Source organism: Hyaloscypha bicolor, assembly GCF_002865645.1.
Source record: "Hyaloscypha bicolor E unplaced genomic scaffold K444scaffold_13, whole genome shotgun sequence".
Lineage (NCBI taxonomy): Eukaryota > Fungi > Ascomycota > Leotiomycetes > Helotiales > Hyaloscyphaceae > Hyaloscypha > Hyaloscypha bicolor.
In genome coordinates, this window is record NW_020194515.1 from 554,722 (window position 1) to 572,109 (window position 17,388).

The window sequence follows — 17,388 nt, forward strand, 5'->3', positions numbered from 1 at the left end:
GACTGGGAGAGGTGACGAATTTGAGATGAATAGATAAGCATAGGAAGTGCATGCACCCTGGGAGTGGTGAAAGGAGCGTGTCTGGAATATCTTTATTGTTGGAACTTGAAATAGGGATGGCTTGTAAAATCTTTCTCATATTGTAAAAGAATGGTGGCATACTACCCAGAAAGACTACTTCAAAACCCAATATGCCCTGCTTTATGTTTATCCAATGAGGACTGCGGTGAACAGCCAAACACCTCAGGGTAGCGAGGCTGACAAGGCTGACTTCCTTGTACCAGTCAGTATCACCAACCCTGAAGAAGGGCTGAACTTGATCAATACAGCTCGTACAAGCCTAATTTCAACTTGAGATATGGAGTGGTTCTGGTTGTGGATAAGATCTTCCCCAATATGGAAGGTACCGAAATTCGGGCAGAACCCCACATTATCAGCACCGTGACACAGAAGCACGGCGAGCACATCCATCAACCTTTCTCCCCACTCAATGATTGCAAGGCCATCGGCGATCTTTCTTTTCAGCTGCCAAAAGATACCCAAGGTTTTTATACGCTCCTACTCAGTCACCACGCCTCTCAAAATGGCTTCGAAGGACATCAGTGCGGCACTTGCAAAGGTACACGACTTCATCGATTTCGTCAACGCTTCGCCAACTCGTACGTGATCCTGCTCCATCCCCGAGACTTGAAATCTGCTAAGATTGTTACAGCTTACCATGCCGTTGACTCTGCCGTCCAGCGACTGACAAAGGCCGGATTCCAAGAGATTAAAGAGCGAGACAGCTGGTCCTCGACTCTCCAGCCTGGCGGCAAATACTACCTTACACGAAACGGCTCCTCAATCGTCGCGTTCGGTATTGGCAAGAAATGGAAGGCGGGGAACCCGATCGCCATGGTGGGGGCACATACAGACTCATGCTGCCTCCGCTTGAAGCCAGTGAGCAAGAAGAGCGGTCATGGATTCATGCAAGTCGGTGTGGAGACATATGGTGGAGGGAAATGGCATACTTGGTTTGATCGAGATCTTAGTATTGCTGGCAGAGCTATGGTCAGGGATGGGAAGGGCAACTACATTCAGAAGCTCGTGAAGGTGGACCGGCCGATTTTGAGGATCCCCACCCTTGCAATCCACCTTGATCGCGAGACGAACTTTAATCCGAATAAGGAGACGGAGCTCTTTCCAATTGCTGGTCTTGTTGAGGCGGAGTTGAATCGGGCGGGCAAGAAGGGTGAAAAAAAAGCTGAAGATGAGAAGACATCCGCGTTGGAAAAGGAAGAAGAGGACTTTCAACCTCTCCAGACTATGTCTGAACGCCATCACCCTTATATTGTCAAACTCATTGCCGAGCATGCGGGGGCAGAAGTTGAAGACTTGGTTGATTTTGAGATCGTTTTATATGATACCCAAAAAGCATGCCTCGGCGGCCTCAACAACGAGCTCATCTTCTCTGCGCGGTTGGACAATTTAGGGATGACCTACTGCGCTGTCGAAGGAATCATAGAATCTCTCTCATCATCGTCGGCTCTCGAAAATGAGTCCAGCATTCGTCTCATTACCTGCTTCGACCACGAGGAAATTGGAAGTACTTCAGCTCAGGGCGCTGCTTCGAATCTACTTCCAGCAGTCCTTCGTCGTCTCTCAGTGCTTCCTGCTCACCATGACACTGCATCAGATAATTCGTACGTAAAGGTTCCCAGAGAGGCAGAGCTCGATATCTCTACCGCGTATGAACAGACTCTGTCCACTTCATTCTTGGTTTCTGCAGACATGGCTCACTCGGTCAATCCCAACTATGCATCTAAATACGAATCAGATCACCGACCACAGATGAACAAAGGCACAGTCATCAAGGTCAATGCCAATCAACGTTATGCTACGAACTCTCCTGGCATTGTTCTGTTACAGGAGGTCGCGCGAAGAGCAAAGCCAAGCCAAGACTCGACAACGTCAGCTGGCGTGCCTCTTCAACTCTTTGTTGTCCGCAACGACTCCAGCTGTGGAAGCACCATTGGCCCCATGCTATCTGCAGCGCTTGGAACACGTACCATCGATGTCGGCAACGCTCAGCTTTCTATGCATAGCATTCGAGAAACTGGAGGCACGTATGATGTGGAGCATGGAGTTAGGTTGTTCGAGTCCTTTTTCGAGCACTACACGGATCTGGAGGCTAAGATCCTTGTCGACTGAACTGTTCACGGCGTATCAGATACAGCGTTCGATAAGTCACTTAAGTGGAACTGTTATTGGGTCTCATTCGATTCATGATAGCGGCCAATCTCATTCAATCCAAACCCCATCCTCGAAATATCCTCCTGCTTCACCATTTTGAATTCGCCCGTTCACCGTTTCCTCAGCGATTCCGCCCAATGGCGTCCTAATGGCAGCCAAAGGGTGGTTACTGCTTATCGCCCAGCGCGCTCTCAGTGTCTCAATATACCGGATCTTTTTCTTAGCACGCAAAACCTTCCGCATCATTACATCATGCCACCGCCAATCCGACACTATATCTTGGCTCTTCTCCCAGAGATCTCCCGCAAAGTAGTCTACGATCCTCTTCCACACGCGTCCCAAGCGGTCATAATTGTCTTCGTCCTTATCTCCCCATTCCGACCACCCCCTCCCGTAAAGCCCCTTGCCTTGACAGTAGCCAATAACTTTGATAGACATTGTTTCCCACGCGTCTACCTCTTTCTGAGTTTCGAGTTTTACTTCCACTGCATCTAGGCCCCCAACTCTCACTGTCTCGTCGACCAAGTCCGCCAGTTCCTCGACGTATTCTGCCAGGAACCAATTCCTCCCGCTAGACATTTCCCTGGTTAGGTTTGCAGCATCCCACTTCCATTGCATCTCTGTCTTCCACTTCAAGAGTTTCTTTTCAAGCGTACTGCCTTCCTCTCCAGCGGTCGTCTCACTGGCATGCTTAGCCACAGGCAAGATCCAATCCACGATCTTGTTGGCATACGCAAAAGCCGTTTTTTGGATATAAACTTCCACCCAGTCATGAGCACTAGCCATAGCAGCCCCGAAATATTCATCTTCCAACTCGGTGATGTTGTCCTTAGTTGCTGTGTCGTCCTCGAAGGTCGTAAACCCCGGTTCTGTGTTTGATTTCTCGGCTTTCCTTTTCCTCTTAATGGCCCGTCCGGTTTGAGTTTCAGGTGGTGGCGTTGGTAATGTTCTTCGTGGTGCAGATGGCCGGTGGCAGGGGTTTGTGAAGATTATTTTTTTGTTGTTGTGTTGTGGGATGGTTAACCATGCTGTTGATGGCATTTCCAGTTCAGGGATGAAGGAAGGACTTGCTCGTAGGTGCTCCTGGGCCCCCCTGCCCCCTTCCGGGTTTGGTGTTCGTGATACTCGGAGCTCTGCTTGGGTTGATGTGCTCTCTTCGTCTTTGTTTTGTTGTTGTTGCGAAATTGAGGATGGCTCCTCTGTTGTGTTCAATGCCGGGGTATCGTTGCTTCCCGTCAAATGTTCGTTGGTTGTTGGTGATGGATTCAAGTGCTGGCCTTGGAAGACCTCAACCCCATCTCTCTCGTGTGTTGTCTTAGTTCTTTTGGGTGATGGGGAATCAAGGTCTTCTGAAGTAAGTCTAATTCTTTTTGCCATTTTGACCTTTGGTGTTGACTCTAACCGCTGTTGTTTTGGTATGGAGGAGTCGTCTTTTGTCGAAGTACGCATATATCTCGATTGTTATATTTCTATACGAGAGATTAAGTGCCCTGAAGTTGCTCGTTCCGTCTAAAGTTCTAAACTCGTTCGAGATTTGCGTACTCGTCGTAGATGATGGTTGTCGTGGTATTTCTCGCAGCGTACGAGCTCCTCTTCGTCAGGTCAGAAGTCCCAGTGGGCTCGAGAACCGGTGAGATGGTCGGGGAATCGGGCGTGTAGGAGAGGTAGGATGATGAAGACTGCAAGTAGAAATGATGTCAGGAATGTCGTTCTCCAACTGATAGGATTTTGACCGGATATATACGAATATCGAGTGATTGATAGATTCGGGTTGCTTCTTTTTGTTGCTGAAGTTCTGAAATGTATTGATGAGTGCAAAGAATGCTGTGTGTGGGTAGATATCTGGAGAATCTTGCGAGAGACGACCGTTTTACATTATTATATGCATTTGGTGGGAGACAAAATTTATTGCCGAAGGCAAGGCCAGTCCCTTTGCGAATTTGAGTCATATCATTCCTTCTGTTCTCTATTCTGGCTTCCCAGCCAAGTTCACGAACATGTACCAGTATGAATATTTTGTGGGTCATTTATTAGGGTTGGCATAGCGTTGCCGCAAGCTGGAGTCTAGGGGGGTCTATCTCTAGTTCCCGTAGGAACTTGAACTTTGCGCTAAACCACTCCGAATCTTCTTGAAATGGCGGATCGAGAAAAATCAGGTTAGAGAGTGCAAATGGCGCTCCCTGATTAGAGAATCAGTTATCATTTCTTTAGGGGGAAATACATCGTCTTTGATACCCAAAAACTCTGCCCCTTTTTAAGCGAGACTCGTAACTGACTCTAGGTTTGGTCGAGGAAGAGCACAGGCAAAGCCTAAGATTTCTCTGCCAAGCTATCTATTGCATCGAACCAAACTTGCGGCCCAGAATTAAATTCTAGAACACTTCATTGTGTTCTACTTCCTGATCCATCGCTGTGAGCATCTGGCTGAAGTCTATTTCGGTGGTTCCACGGTACGATTGCGGGAATAGGGCCCAAAGTTATATCACAACCCCAGTTTTTAACTAGGCCCACAGCGAACTCTGTCCGCATTCGAATAGATGGATGAAGGCAAGAGTTAAGAATGGCTCGTTTGGGCTGATGAAAAGATTGGATGAATCAGTACTTCGAACCAAAGTAGTTGGAAATTTCGTTGTCGACTGGCAGGCTTTTTTAAAACCCACCCTTCTGACTGCTTAGAAGGTTCTGTAACCATCCACACATACCAAATCTTACGATATATTACTGTTCAACCTTGCGACAAAACACTCTCACCAGAGCACATATATCAGTTGCATTGAACAGCCAACTCGAACCGCGTCAACAAACCCGAAAAACAACAATGGCATACTGGCGTAAAGTCACTCTCCCGGTCCCAGTCCTTGGCAACTGGGACACAATGCACAGTGGAAACCCAAAACCTACTACCGTCTTTGAGGATCTCGGAAAAACCAAGGCCAAGACGACTGGGTTGCTGAGTGCCGGAAAGAAGCCGAAATGAGACAAAGAACACTCGCCTGGATTGAGGACTTCATTGCACATCATCCGGAAGGACTCGTCGACAATACATTTTCACTTGCTCAACCAAAATTTGACCATCTCCAGAAGGACGACGAGCAGGAATTTCCAGCACTTCCACCGCCTAAACCTGCAGCACCGAAACCAAAACACGTATCCAAGCAGCCAACAAAGAGCTCCACCAACAATTCAGAATCGCCAACAAAGAAAAATTCGATTCCTGTTCAGAAGAATCCAGCTCAAGGGCTTGGTACTGCAAATACTGGCAGCACAAATCAGAAGACATATGCAAGTGTTGCAAACTCGTCTAACAACGCCAACGCAAACACAAACTCAACCACTCCTCAGTCTCAGCCCCAAACCCAACCCACAGCGTGGGACAACAATCCTTGGGTCGTAGCCGCTATCAAGAAGAATCCAGCTCAAGAGCCAAAAGCTGTAAATCCCAGCCACACAAACAACCCGTGGTCAAATGTCTCAAGCTCGGCCACAAGCGCAACCACAAACGCAACCACACCTGCTTCTCAACCTCAAATAGAAACCACAGCCTTGAGCAAAAACTTTTGGGGCCGACACCTCAAGCCATGGACCCCAGACCCAACCGACCCAGTTCTCTCCACTTCGCCACCAAAGAGCCTGGGCGGCTCAGCCGACTCCTCCACCGACATCGCAGAGCAACAAGCCATCCTGAACCGAGAAATCCTCGACACATCACACGGAGACTGGAAAGAATGTCGCTGCGATCAATGCTACGACGACAACAAGACTGAGCATTCAAAACACATGGCCGAGTACGAAGATTGTAGAGACGCTTTCTTTAATCATGAGATGTTTGACGGGAGGTTGAGGGAGTTTTGGGAAAGATTGGAGGGGAAGATGGTGCAAGGGGAGGAGATCTGTAAACTTTGTAGATGGAAGAGGGATTTGGGGCAGCATCCGTTTGAGAGGACAGGTACATCGTCAAATGGCGAGGGGAGGTGGGAAAGAAATAGTGGAGGATGAGGCAATGACGGCGGGAACGAAGAAATGGGAATGAATGGAAGGTTTTCATGGTACTGAGTTAAGAAGAAACGGGAATTTGGCTATGAGAATAGACTGGAGATCATTCAAGACAGAAGTTTTGATCATTGCTTATCAGTTTTCCGTACGTGAGGGCGTTGGGATATATCATTGAGGCTTCAATAAAGCTCTAATTTACTTTGATTGTTCGTAATGTACATAATTTGATCAAGCATTGAAGGGAAAGTTCATCTCCGTGTTCTGCCAAGTGACAAATTGATCGAAGTCATCCGTCATCAACGCATCTTGGAAAAAGTCATGCTGGTTGTTCTCAACGGACCACGAAAAATTATCCCACTCCCAATCTTGTGCAGTCTGCAAAGTCGGTTCAACGAAGTCACTAGTTTGAGCAACCGCAGCCCTCAACTGACAAGGCACCATCTGCCCGTTTGAAGACCACAGGCCTAGTTGTGATGGGGCCTGCATAGAAGATAACGCCGTCGTTTCCTGTCGCGGTTGTGATGCGCCAACATTGCGTCGAATGTGGACTTTCCCGAGTAACGGCACTTTCAACGTCAACTCTTGAGAAGTGTTGTCATCTTGCTGAAGCAGCCGCCTCAGGGAGCAGATCGTGGCAGCACCATTTCGGGCAAAGTGAGAGTGAGTAATATCATTCGCCTTTTCCCCCATGAGCTTGGCTACTTGTGAAACTTCACTCTCGATCCGAGCTTTATCACTACTAAACCTGAAGAGATCCGCGGGAAGAGGGCCGTGAGTCGTGAGGAGGAGCACAACTGTCGCAGAGAAGACTTGGAGATCTAGTATATGGCCCAAAAGAAAACCAGATGGAAGCCCGCGGCGCAGGAATTGATAGCGTTGTGCAACTTGTTCACACGCGGCCATGCAAGCCAGGCGACTGGAATAATTCTCTTCGCTGGGGTTTTGCTCCATTGTGAAAGGTAAATAAACCCTCATGAGCAGACACTAGATGATCTTGGAGTCAGTATTGCCTGCTTTGGAAGAGATTCGGTAGCTGAAACAGTGTCTCAAAAGTTCGTGACTCTAAAGACATGTCTAGAGAGTAGAACACCTCGCGGCACGTCTGAAAGGGGAGAGGCTTGGCTCAGATAATGTCACGTACGTGATGCATAAACTGGACGATATCATCTGGCTTCACTTTATCCGATCTGACCCACCAAAGATCAGGGGTCTTGGCTGCAAGTGCCCTAAGCTGTGATGCCAGGTCCAACGCAGTTGCGTAAAGTTTACTGCTCAAACCTTGAATCGTATTAATCTCGTCCTGATGTTGAATCTTGGCGGCAATATCTGTCCCCCGGATTTTCAGCTGCGAGTTGCCTCTATGGGTACGATTTAGGTCGAGACTAACCGGTTAATCTGGTAAGATACACCCATGGTTGAACGATACCATCGAGAACTAAAGCCTTAGACATATTTTGTTGGTATCTCGTCGTACCTGGAGGCAGATTGGTAAACATTCCAAATAGGCGATCCAACGCGCATATGCTTTCCCATAGCTGAACCCTGTGACGCTGCATCTCATCGAGGTTTCCTCTGGCAATGGTGCTGAGTTGAATTGCTTGAAATGTCTTGGGCAAACCCATTAATTCAGCTATCGCGATATAACGCCTGCATAAAGCGCCGTCAGCAATCTTTCGTATGACTGGCTGTTCGGGGGTCCATTGGAGGGAAAATCAGGGGCTTTGCAAGCAAGGCAGTCTTCGCCAGTACCTACCGAAGTTGAATCCATGCCTTGTGGAAATTTCCTTGTATTATTAGACTATATTTGATGTTAGCTGTTATTGAGATAATGATTTGGCAAAAGACGTGTAAGACTCACAGTCGAAAACAATTCAATCCAATTCCAAGCCCCTCAATTGTACCTAGAAGTGGATCATGACTTAGAATTGAACTCTCAACTGTGTCGGAGACTTTCCGTGAAAAGTCGAGCCATCTCTGGTAGTACTTCCCGAGCTCGGATGGTGGACTGCTGCCCTCTTGGGGACTTTGCTGAACTGTGATAGCGAGAGTGGCCAGCCACGATGCAAGTCTTAGGGCATCAACATCTAGTGCATGCATCTCTTCGTAAGTCTCAAGCATTTCCTGCTTGGATTTGACAGCTAACGGCTGTGGGTAGAGAGCATCCAATAGGTAAAGCCATTCGAATGCCGAGCTAGCAAGATCCGAAACTTCTTGCTTTGATGGAATCAACTTCTGTAGCACATGCCTCGCTATATCTGTCAGATTTGCAGTAGACTTTGCTTTGTGTACTTGTGATGATTCGTGCTGCGGTTGCTTGTCTACACTAAGCCAGTCATTTTGGAAAAGCGAGCGGAGATGAGATGGTTCGATGATATCCGACACGTTTGGATCATCGTCAGAGTCATCTGTCGCTGAGGACTGCTCAGCAATGGTTTCCGCGGTCTCTGTAGGTTGATGCCCGAGCTTGAGTTCAATACCACGCACGACCTTGCTTAAGCTGGCGACCTTTGACTCCAGTTGGGATATACGATGTCGTGAAGATACTCTGTATGGTCGAACGGGCTGGGAACTAAATTCTTGCGGAATACAAGCTGAACCTCGCTCTTCACATGATCTGCAGATTTGCGCGTCTTCAGGGACTCGAATGCATCGGACTTTCCGGCGCCTGCCTGTGTTTATGTTCAGCAAAATACCGTGACTGACCGTTTCGGCATGCACTCACATTCCGTGCAGCTCTTCGTCCCTTTCCTAGCGCTTGCCCGAATCTGTTCTTCCGGCATAACTAGGATTCGCTACCCAGGTCAGGATCCTGCTGACTTGTAATACAGTATACCGAGAAGGTGGACTTCGGAAACTAGCTGGGCGATGAGTAACCTTGCAGTTGTAGCTTGCTAGAACCAACCTGTATTGTGATGAGCAGTGCTGCAAGGCTGTCGCCCTCGCACCAAGACTTCGTCAGGTTCACTGAATGGGATGCATAACCATGTGAATTCCAACTTCAAACATATGTTCGTATTTGTGGGTCAGGCATATTTCTCATTTCTCCTTCACAACAATAATCAGGCAAGGGAAGGCGAAGGGGGGGAGCGAGGTGGCGAGGCGAGGTCAACTCCGAGCTCGTCCGTCGGACGCAAAACTTCGTCCGGTCCGAAATAGCCGAGCTCGTTCCCATCCTCTCATTGGTCAACTGCCACCTGACCTGTTTTGAGGATCTTCTCTTTTTGGTTTATTTCGTAGTTTGATATCGATTTCGATAATGAAGAGGTTTCCTTATAAGGTGGTCGGTTCGACCACAGAACTCCAAGGTCATTGCCCAATATTTCGGAAAGCTTTCCTCCAAAACCACTCCACCAAACCACAAATCCACCACCCAGACTGCAACAGTGCAACCTGTCGAAGAGGCTTCAATCAGGGGGGCTGAAAATCTGCAATGTCTCACTCTTTTCAGATGCGATCAGGAGGTCCATACCCTTCGAACAGTGCTGGATTTGGCGGCTTGCCAACAAACACCACCGATGTCCCAATCTGCGCCGTCTTTACATTCCTCTACCTATGCTTCGCCGTCACAAATTCAACAATGTTTCGATTGAACCGCCGAAAGAACCACAAGTTTGTAATATCAATGTTCCTGACTGGATTCTGTATGGCGAGAGTCGTCACTTTGGTTCTCCGCATTGCATGGGCAAACCGACAACACAGCATTGGCCTTGCAATCGCAGCAAACATCTTTGTAAATGCAGGAATACTCATAATCTACATCATCAACTTGATCCTCGCACAACGAATTCTACGAGGAAAGCAACCTCGCATTGGATGGCATCCGGTGGTGCGAATTACATACAAGATCTTGTACTGCAGCATTGGAGCTGCCCTTGCGATGGTCATCACTTCCGTGGTTGTCTCTCTCTATACGCAGAACACACATACCCGGTCGATCTGTCGAGACATCCAGCTCACTGCTTTGACCTACCTCCTCTGTTTCACCTGCCTTCCACTTGTCCACCTTGCAGCAGCTTACTTGTTGCCAAAATCGGAAGAGGAGACCTTTGGACAAGGTAGCATGATCAGCAAGACGGCTGTTCTGGCAATGACATCCTCTCTCTCGTTGTTGATCACAGGATTCAAAGCCGGTGGAGCATGGACTCCCCCACGGCCAGCGACCAATCCACGATGGTACGATTCGAAAGCATCTTTTTACGTGTTCAACTTCACTCTTGAGATTTGCATACTGTGCATCATGGTATTTGGCAGAATCGACCAGCGATTCTACGTTCCTGATGGCTGCAACGGGGCTGGGGATTACACTCGGCTTCAACAGCAGGCGGAGGTCGTGAGTGCCGAAAAGTCTGACGATATAAAGGAGAGAGGAGAGCTCTGATACATCCTGCCAATGCGGGCGTACACTTCAATTTCGGGGCTACATTGGAGGTTCAGGGAGAGTTGGTGAGGAACGTTGAATATCAGATCTTTTCGATTTGAGACTGTAGGAATCGATGTCTAATTAATAATAAATCAAAGTCAAATTTCATTTCTCCAACGCAGAAACCACGTTGCAGTTGCTTGTTTTGTTGAATACGGTATCACTGATGCAATGCAGAATGGCAATCTGGAAACTCAAAGCCACTTGTTGGTGGGAAGGACTTGAACGCAGCCAGTACTCATCATGCAAAGTCCGATCAAAATCAAGTCGGACGCTTTAGAGAGAAGCATGGGCAACTTCTGAGAGTGCTTGACTTCTCCCCTAGTTCGCTACGTGCTAGAAGAGATGACAGCCGCAATCCAGTAATAGTTTCTGTCACGTGACATTCTGCGTCCTCTGGCCAGGATGGTATGCTGTTAACGAACCCCTCTTACTGAGTCCGCACTAGCGAGGTGAAGGTAACTTCCTTTCGTGGGGTCTTTACTGATTTAGTCTTGCTAACAAACTTCAGGTACGACTTATCGAATGAAGAACTAAATAGGGGTTGGCTCGCTAAGGGGCTTGGCAAGAACGACCCCCTCGCCTTCAATTTTTCTTGTGAAGAATTGTCTCTTCTGATTTCAAGTCATGAACCACGTTGGTTGAATCAGCTCCTGCAGTTCATATTGAATCAAGGCTGCCTCAAGGCGTCTCCCGCACTAACTAGTCACCAGAGAATTCAATAGTTGGGACCCTTGACGGATGGTTCCGCTGTTAATTGGTGCTGTCCTCGATGCTACTAAAAACATAAAAACATGCCAACCATGGTAGATTCAGTTCCCCCTCCAATCCTGGCTTTCCGAACAAGTTCAGTTCTCAATGGGCTATTATAGCTCGCCAAAAATATCGAACATGGTGCCGCAAAGTAAGTATCTCCCAATTTCCATCTGGGCTCCCCTTGCGATCTCGACTGGAGAAGCAGGTATAGGAAGGACTTTCCCCTGCCCTCTGTTTGAACTTTTCTCATACAACTTTCATCATATTCTCAAACTCGTTAAGAAATATCACCAACAACCCAATCATCAAGACCCATCATGTTCACGCAACGCGTTGCACAGCAATATCCTCCAGGATCTCTTATGACGTCCAATATGTTGGCACGAAATACACTACCATATCCTCCTGGACTTGCCTTCTATACCACAAAGTTCGGACAAGCTACGCCTCTCTACCCCCCTGGACTGCACATTGATCCCGATGTCCTCAGACGACAAATCACACCGCGATATACATCGGATTTGCCTCTTATGTCCAACATGGCCCAACAAATTGAACCGCAATATCCTGCAGGAATACCCTTTTACACTAACAAGTTTGGGCGAACACCCCACCTATACCCTCCGGGACCGCACATCGATCCCAAAGTTGTCAGACAACAAATAACATCGCCATTTGCACCGGAGTCGCCCCTTAAGTCCAGCACTGTCCAACAATTCGGGCCTCAATATTCCCCAGAGCTGCCTCTTGAGTCGAACATCGCCCAGCAAGTTGAACACATCGCACCGAGACATCCAAATGGATGGGCCAGATTCTCCTATCTTAGCATGCCTCGGCCACGATCGCCCAGGATTTCTCAGCCTGAGGTCTTATCAACCCCCTATGAGGAAGAAACTCAACGCCAACCTGCCAGTAATATTCAACTCTCCGTTGACTATGCACAGATTCAACAATCACCACAGCCATCATACAGCAACAACCCGAGCAGTAGACATCAATTCGGAGAAGATCATAAGCTGACTGAAGCCAACATGTATATGCTCCAAAAGGGAGTTGAAAAGCGATGTGGACTTCCTCCTTACTACGACCCATGGGGTCTGCCAAACACCGATATCGCGTCCTTTCAAGAGATGCCATACAACTCTAGATTGGATTTAAGTACCGGTTATGCGGAGGAAAACCCTGAATGCGTCCGCATAATCACGCCCGAAGAAGCACTCAACTTCGGTAACTGGACCGGGACCGACCGCGAATGGAGTTTCAACCACCGGATCAAATCTTGGATGGTGAATCAGGAAGCCGAAGGCATTACAAGCAGTGATGAAGAGGTTTGGGAGAATGCAGATGAACTCGTTTTCCCTGAGCATAAGTATGAACCACAGTTCCCCTTCGAAGACACCGAAGACGGAGAGCAGCCATGGGATAGTTGCTCTTGGACCAAGGAATACGCTGAGAATTATATGAAGAATCATGAGAAATTCAAGGAAGAGTTGGAAAAGGAGAACAAGGCTTACTCTGAGGATGAAGGGGAGTGGCTACCTGGCCCGCCACATCCCGAGGAAGCTCGGACACTGAAAAAAGCGATGGCAAAAGTGATGGCAAAAGCTTCAAGGTTGTCTCGTTTTAGCTCGTGCAAGAAGAATGGAAAATATGGAATGGACATCAAGGTATGCAGAAGAAGAAAAAGGAAAGAAATTGGTTGAATCCGTCAAGGAAAATTGTACATAGGACAGAAAGAACAACTTAAGGATCACAATTTCAACTGCTTACTTGACCGTGAACGAACACATATGTCTCCATGCCTTGTCTACATATTCTGATAGCGGTGGAAAGTTATTCATTCCGAGTCCAAACAAGGTTCAGCTTTCAAAAAGACTTGGAACATTCAAAATGGGTGCCTCAATTTTGCCCATGACAAGGCTTCTTGAAAGAATTGTTCCAGAATGTGTCAAGGCGAAGATTGTTGCCAGGAGAAAGTTCCGGTCGATTTCACGCTTGTTGCCGACGTCACGGTGGAATAATTGAATCAACACAAACATTCTGCCAAGTATGACGGATACAAAACCAGCGACTTCTGCGTTATTGTAGCTCTACCACCAAGTGCTCACCAGATCACTTATCCGAACGGCAAATATTTCCCTTTTGAGTACCTCAACATCCGTTCTACGCAAGATGACTACGGTTTCAGCACCTGGAGAGAACTTCGAGGTTCGCCAGACCTCTGCGACCAAAGATTGGCATCCAGATCGTAAGGTCTACCTCATGATAGGCCACTATTTCTGTCTATGGGAGCTGTCGTGACTCCTATTTTCATGTGTTCTAGGGCCCAAGACAACCTCGAAGCTCCCCATTCCCACTTCCATTCGAATATTTGTGATTTATAGCACTAATATTCTGCGCAGCGTCGAAGTCTTGACAAAGCCAGACAAGCGCTTCTTGATGATATCATTGCTCTCTACAGCTGCGAGCCGACGATTGAGAGAGTGGAGCGTTATACACCTGATTGCGTATATGATGATCAGTTTGTATATGCAAATGATCGGTAGGAGGATTTTCCGTGCGATTAAACGCAAAAGCCAGCTCACCACGTCGCAGTTACAAATTGGCAGGCCAGTGGTTTGCTCTGCCAAAACTTTTCAAAGCGTCCAAGAACGAAGGTTACCAAGTCGTTCGCAGCGACGACGAAGTACTCCAATTCAAGAATGAACAAGTACGTTTTGCTCATAATTTCATCTCACATGACTGGAACTAACTGGTTTTAGTCCTGGACCTTCAAGGTCATTCCCAAAACCACCACCATCAACGCACTCGTCACTCTCTCCCTAGATCCCGAAACCGTACACAGCGACTTCGTCCGCGTCAAAGTCACAAGGATCAAGCAAATGATAAGGATTACAGGCATGAGGGACTCGGATTTTCGTTCAAGAAGTGGCAGGCAGATCAAGTGGCCAAGCATATGGATTCGAGAGAGGTGGCTGCGTTTGAAGCGGATAAAAATGCCGGCAAGGAGCATGTGAGGAAGTATGGTGATGGTAAAGGAGATGCGCCTGAGAAGAACCTGTAGATACTGGTGGGGAAGGACTTCAATGTTTCGAATTTCCCGGACATTTTATTATCGTAGACTTTGAATGTACGATGCGTCGATTGGACATTGGGAACACCTGAAATGTTGCGCTTGACTTGGAATATTGAACGTGAGTGCGGCGTGTTTGTTCCTCCGCAAGGGAGCCGCTTATCAATTTCCCTCGCATCTTGGAACTTTGGCCAAGAACGATCTGCTCATCCTCCTTTGGGATGTCCCGGCTCTATCTGGAACAATGAATCAACGACAACCAATAACACCACCAGAATTTCCTGACCAATTTCAAACAACATTAGTACCCTGAAATCATAAGCTCCAAGTTCCTCTAGCTTCTAATCTTTGAGTGATCGATGGAAGCTTTCCTCCTTGTTGCGGAGGACTCATTTACTCATTGTTCATTAACTTGAAGCCGTGTGAAGGATGGGAGGTATCCGAGTTTAAGAAACAATTAGAGCAGTAGTCAAAGTTACGACAGACTTGACATTTGTAGCGCGGTCCGTATATTCTCTGGTGTCTGATTAGTGTAGAAACAGTCTAAAGAGGGAAGGAAATTGTGACTTCTTACATCAGAACATCCATCACACGTAACGCGTTCCCACAAAGGGTTCTTACTGTCGTAGTGTTCGATGTCTACGGCCCAAATTTTCTGATTTTCAAACATCTCCTCTTTTATCGATATCTTGCTGCAACCTGAATATCGACACAAGCCTTTCAGCCGGGAGCCTTTATGGACATTGGGACTTGGCACATACATCCATGAAGGATCCAGGAGTTCCTCTAAAGTTTCTCTCCCTGGCTTTATGATAGGGGCGACTGGGGAATCTTCCCACAAGGGGCCTTCAAGCGAACATACCGGATTAAAGAAGGCGTCGAATCCCAGTAACAAAACCGAGTCCCCCAGGTCTGCAGAGCGGTACCACAACTCACCCGCAGTGCCTCTAAATCCTGTCGGTATTTCGAGGATTCTCTTCTCCTCGCTCCACTTCCGTGAGTACACTACTCCCTTGAGCCAGATTTTCTCCAGATTTTTCAAAGTTCCATCGACCTTTGTCGAAAGAACGGATCGGATCCAAAATCCGTACATGCGATCCATAGAAGGGTAGGTGCCCCATATTTGTTGCCGAACATAAATTCTCATGTAAGTGCCTTCTGCTAGTAAACCCGGAGGACATGTCACAACGTCCATCTCATTGACCATTATTCTGGCGTACTGATCCCGTTCTGGCAACAATTTCAGGAATATCCCTTTTCGAGCAATGGAGATTCCGTACGTCTCGCAGTCGAGAAGCACGAGATACGTTTCCATAGCCCATGGGGCCATGAATAGCTCGATAGACAGGCCCATGTTAGTCATTGTGTATGGAGCACGGCCGAGCTTCATGGCTGACCGGACAATATTAGAGCAATTGGAAAAGTAAGCTGGGGATTTTGCCAACATGCCTCGATACGAGGTGTCTGAGCAGCTCCAAGCAAACAAGGACTGGTCGTCTGACTGCTTCAAAATCTCTTCTTGCAGTCGCAAGAAGGCTTTTTGCCCCTCACCATAGAGCAATGGCATGTTGACCCCAAAGATTCCAAGGAGGCTGTAGGCCACATCTTCGATCCTGGTAGTGGAGCGTTTCGAAGCCCACGACATTTTCTTTGCAACACTGAAAGTTTGAAGATCTTTTCCCATAAGAGCCTCCATATCGATCCCCGTGATTGATGATATCTGTGACTTCAGAGACTCCTTTGTCCCCACATTCTCCCAACTAGCGCTGTAGAATTCAATGCGAGAAGGTGCAATGAGCTCTTGCAGTGTCCATCCACGAGTCCACCATACGCTCTTGGAAAACCCCCCATGATACGAAGAATCTGTGCTTTCTACATCCGACAAATAGGCGTAGCATACCGCGGCGTTTTGATACCATTGAAACATCGAATTGATAGCCTCGGTGAGCTCAGCACTACTGCTTTTGTCTATGCAGCACGTGTCAGCCCACACGTAATCTAGGCCGTCTTTCATAGCTTGGTCGCAACATAGCTTGATCTTTGCATATGCCTTCTTTTCCGGTGCGGAGCCGTTCTGAATATGCTGGAACAATACCTCATCCGCCTGCCATCTGTGTGATAGAATGGCATAGGGAGGTGGATCGTCACCGAAGAATTCCTCGAGCTGCAGGCTCAATGCATTGAGTAGCCGCATAGTGATGGGCTTCTCATGCGCTTGATAAAGAAGATTGTTGAAGGGAAGCGCTTCAGCCCGCTTTAGAGATGTCTCAGTCGCGGCGAAATGTTTCGCCGAATGTTTCACATCTCCCGAGCGGCCTCGCCTTCGCTTAAGCCCCTTAATATTAATTGCTTCGGATTGTACCCATTTGAAGAAGGTAAGGTATCCTGAAAGCAAATCATGGGTCTATCTAGGAGGAGAGACAAAATAAAGTTGGATATGGAGTTTGTTAAAGATTTTGAAGAGGCCATAGCCGAGGTACATTTCCTCTTTTATTTGGAGAAAAGACTCCTCGTTGCGAGTCTCGAATAATCCGTGGAGGAGGGTAAGGTTGCAAGTCTAAAGGCCATGTCAAATTCCGAAAAGTGAAGTAGGCTTTCCCTTTTTACGGTTTTGGCCATCGGGGGTTTCGGTGAAGCTTTCGGCTCTCTCCCAGTTCCTCATGAGCCCAAGCCAATGTGCTTTGACGATCGCTAGAACTTGGTTGTTGATGCCGACACGCGCCATCCTCCAGGAGTTCCGGGATGCGTTGATTTTCCAGGTAGTTGACCGAAAGACCCACGTTTTGCGAGTCAAGTGTTGGCTTTGATATCAGGAGGAAAAGCCCAGCTGGCGGTTGAGGTGGGAAATTTACAAGCATGGCTTGCAAGGCTAGATTTATCAGAAGCATCGTGTCTTAAATGCTAATTCACTGTT

The 17,388-nt window shown here is 47.7% G+C and overlaps 8 protein-coding genes across 8 annotated transcripts; 5 read left to right on the forward strand and 3 right to left on the reverse strand.

Moving 5' to 3' along the window:
- Positions 1-583: 583 nt before the first annotated feature.
- On the forward strand, positions 584-2,190 carry K444DRAFT_624019 (peptidase M18, aminopeptidase I; the record flags this gene model as incomplete). Its single annotated transcript, XM_024882344.1, has 2 exons — positions 584-659; positions 713-2,190. 2 exons carry the CDS (start codon positions 584-586, stop codon positions 2,188-2,190), a joined length of 1,554 nt encoding a protein of 517 aa, XP_024743419.1.
- Positions 2,191-2,477: 287 nt separating this feature from the next.
- Positions 2,478-3,609, reverse strand: K444DRAFT_624020 (uncharacterized protein; the record flags this gene model as incomplete). Its single annotated transcript, XM_024882345.1, has 2 exons — positions 2,478-2,504; positions 2,566-3,609. 2 exons carry the CDS (start codon positions 3,607-3,609, stop codon positions 2,478-2,480), a joined length of 1,071 nt encoding a protein of 356 aa, XP_024743420.1.
- A 1,562-nt stretch (positions 3,610-5,171) lies between these two features.
- On the forward strand, positions 5,172-6,354 carry K444DRAFT_698378 (uncharacterized protein). The gene has a single exon (XM_024887949.1). It carries the CDS (start codon positions 5,206-5,208, stop codon positions 6,226-6,228), a length of 1,023 nt encoding a protein of 340 aa, XP_024743421.1. The 5' UTR covers positions 5,172-5,205; the 3' UTR covers positions 6,229-6,354.
- A 26-nt stretch (positions 6,355-6,380) lies between these two features.
- Positions 6,381-9,298, reverse strand: K444DRAFT_579784 (putative C6 finger domain protein). The gene is made up of 7 exons (XM_024877676.1): positions 9,128-9,298; positions 8,948-9,079; positions 8,084-8,894; positions 7,979-8,023; positions 7,613-7,872; positions 7,367-7,551; positions 6,381-7,209 (listed from the first exon to the last, which is right to left on the reverse strand). Exons 2-7 carry the CDS (start codon positions 9,003-9,005, stop codon positions 6,454-6,456), a joined length of 2,115 nt encoding a protein of 704 aa, XP_024743422.1. The 5' UTR covers positions 9,006-9,079; positions 9,128-9,298; the 3' UTR covers positions 6,381-6,453.
- Positions 9,299-9,751: 453 nt separating this feature from the next.
- On the forward strand, positions 9,752-10,760 carry K444DRAFT_606835 (uncharacterized protein). Its single transcript, XM_024879064.1, has one exon. The coding sequence runs from the start codon at positions 9,803-9,805 to the stop codon at positions 10,601-10,603; it is 801 nt and encodes a 266-aa protein (XP_024743423.1). The 5' UTR covers positions 9,752-9,802; the 3' UTR covers positions 10,604-10,760.
- Positions 10,761-11,503: 743 nt separating this feature from the next.
- K444DRAFT_624024 (uncharacterized protein) lies at positions 11,504-13,329 on the forward strand (the record flags this gene model as incomplete). The annotated part of the gene is made up of 3 exons (XM_024882346.1): positions 11,504-11,549; positions 11,684-13,068; positions 13,225-13,329. 3 exons carry the CDS (start codon positions 11,504-11,506, stop codon positions 13,327-13,329), a joined length of 1,536 nt encoding a protein of 511 aa, XP_024743424.1.
- Positions 13,330-13,573: 244 nt separating this feature from the next.
- On the forward strand, positions 13,574-14,918 carry K444DRAFT_698387 (uncharacterized protein; the record flags this gene model as incomplete). The annotated part of the gene is made up of 5 exons (XM_024887950.1): positions 13,574-13,654; positions 13,804-13,943; positions 13,997-14,111; positions 14,164-14,265; positions 14,307-14,918. The coding sequence occupies 5 exons, from the start codon at positions 13,574-13,576 to the stop codon at positions 14,463-14,465; spliced, it is 597 nt and encodes a 198-aa protein (XP_024743425.1). The 3' UTR covers positions 14,466-14,918.
- On the reverse strand, positions 14,502-16,681 carry K444DRAFT_579788 (HET-domain-containing protein). The gene is made up of 2 exons (XM_024877677.1): positions 15,049-16,681; positions 14,502-14,990 (listed from the first exon to the last, which is right to left on the reverse strand). Exons 1-2 carry the CDS (start codon positions 16,666-16,668, stop codon positions 14,868-14,870), a joined length of 1,743 nt encoding a protein of 580 aa, XP_024743426.1. The 5' UTR covers positions 16,669-16,681; the 3' UTR covers positions 14,502-14,867.
- Positions 16,682-17,388: the final 707 nt, after the last annotated feature.

Excerpts from the sequence above, each read along its gene's own strand:
- K444DRAFT_698378 (XM_024887949.1), top strand. The coding sequence starts at position 5,206 with ATGAGACAAAGAACACTCGCCTGGATTGAGGACTTCATTGCACATCAT.
- K444DRAFT_579784 (XM_024877676.1), bottom strand. The coding sequence starts at position 9,005 with ATGCCGGAAGAACAGATTCGGGCAAGCGCTAGGAAAGGGACGAAGAGC. Across the intron at positions 7,552-7,612 it reads GTATCTTACCAGATTAACCG|ATATTGCCGCCAAGATTCAA; the intron begins GTTAGTCTCGAC and ends TCCGGGGGACAG. Across the intron at positions 7,210-7,366 it reads TCGTCCAGTTTATGCATCAC|TGTCTGCTCATGAGGGTTTA; the intron begins GTACGTGACATT and ends AAGATCATCTAG.
- K444DRAFT_606835 (XM_024879064.1), top strand. The coding sequence starts at position 9,803 with ATGTTTCGATTGAACCGCCGAAAGAACCACAAGTTTGTAATATCAATG.
- K444DRAFT_579788 (XM_024877677.1), bottom strand. The coding sequence starts at position 16,668 with ATGCGGCTACTCAATGCATTGAGCCTGCAGCTCGAGGAATTCTTCGGT. Across the intron at positions 14,991-15,048 it reads CGTGTGATGGATGTTCTGAT|AGAATATACGGACCGCGCTA; the intron begins GTAAGAAGTCAC and ends ATCAGACACCAG.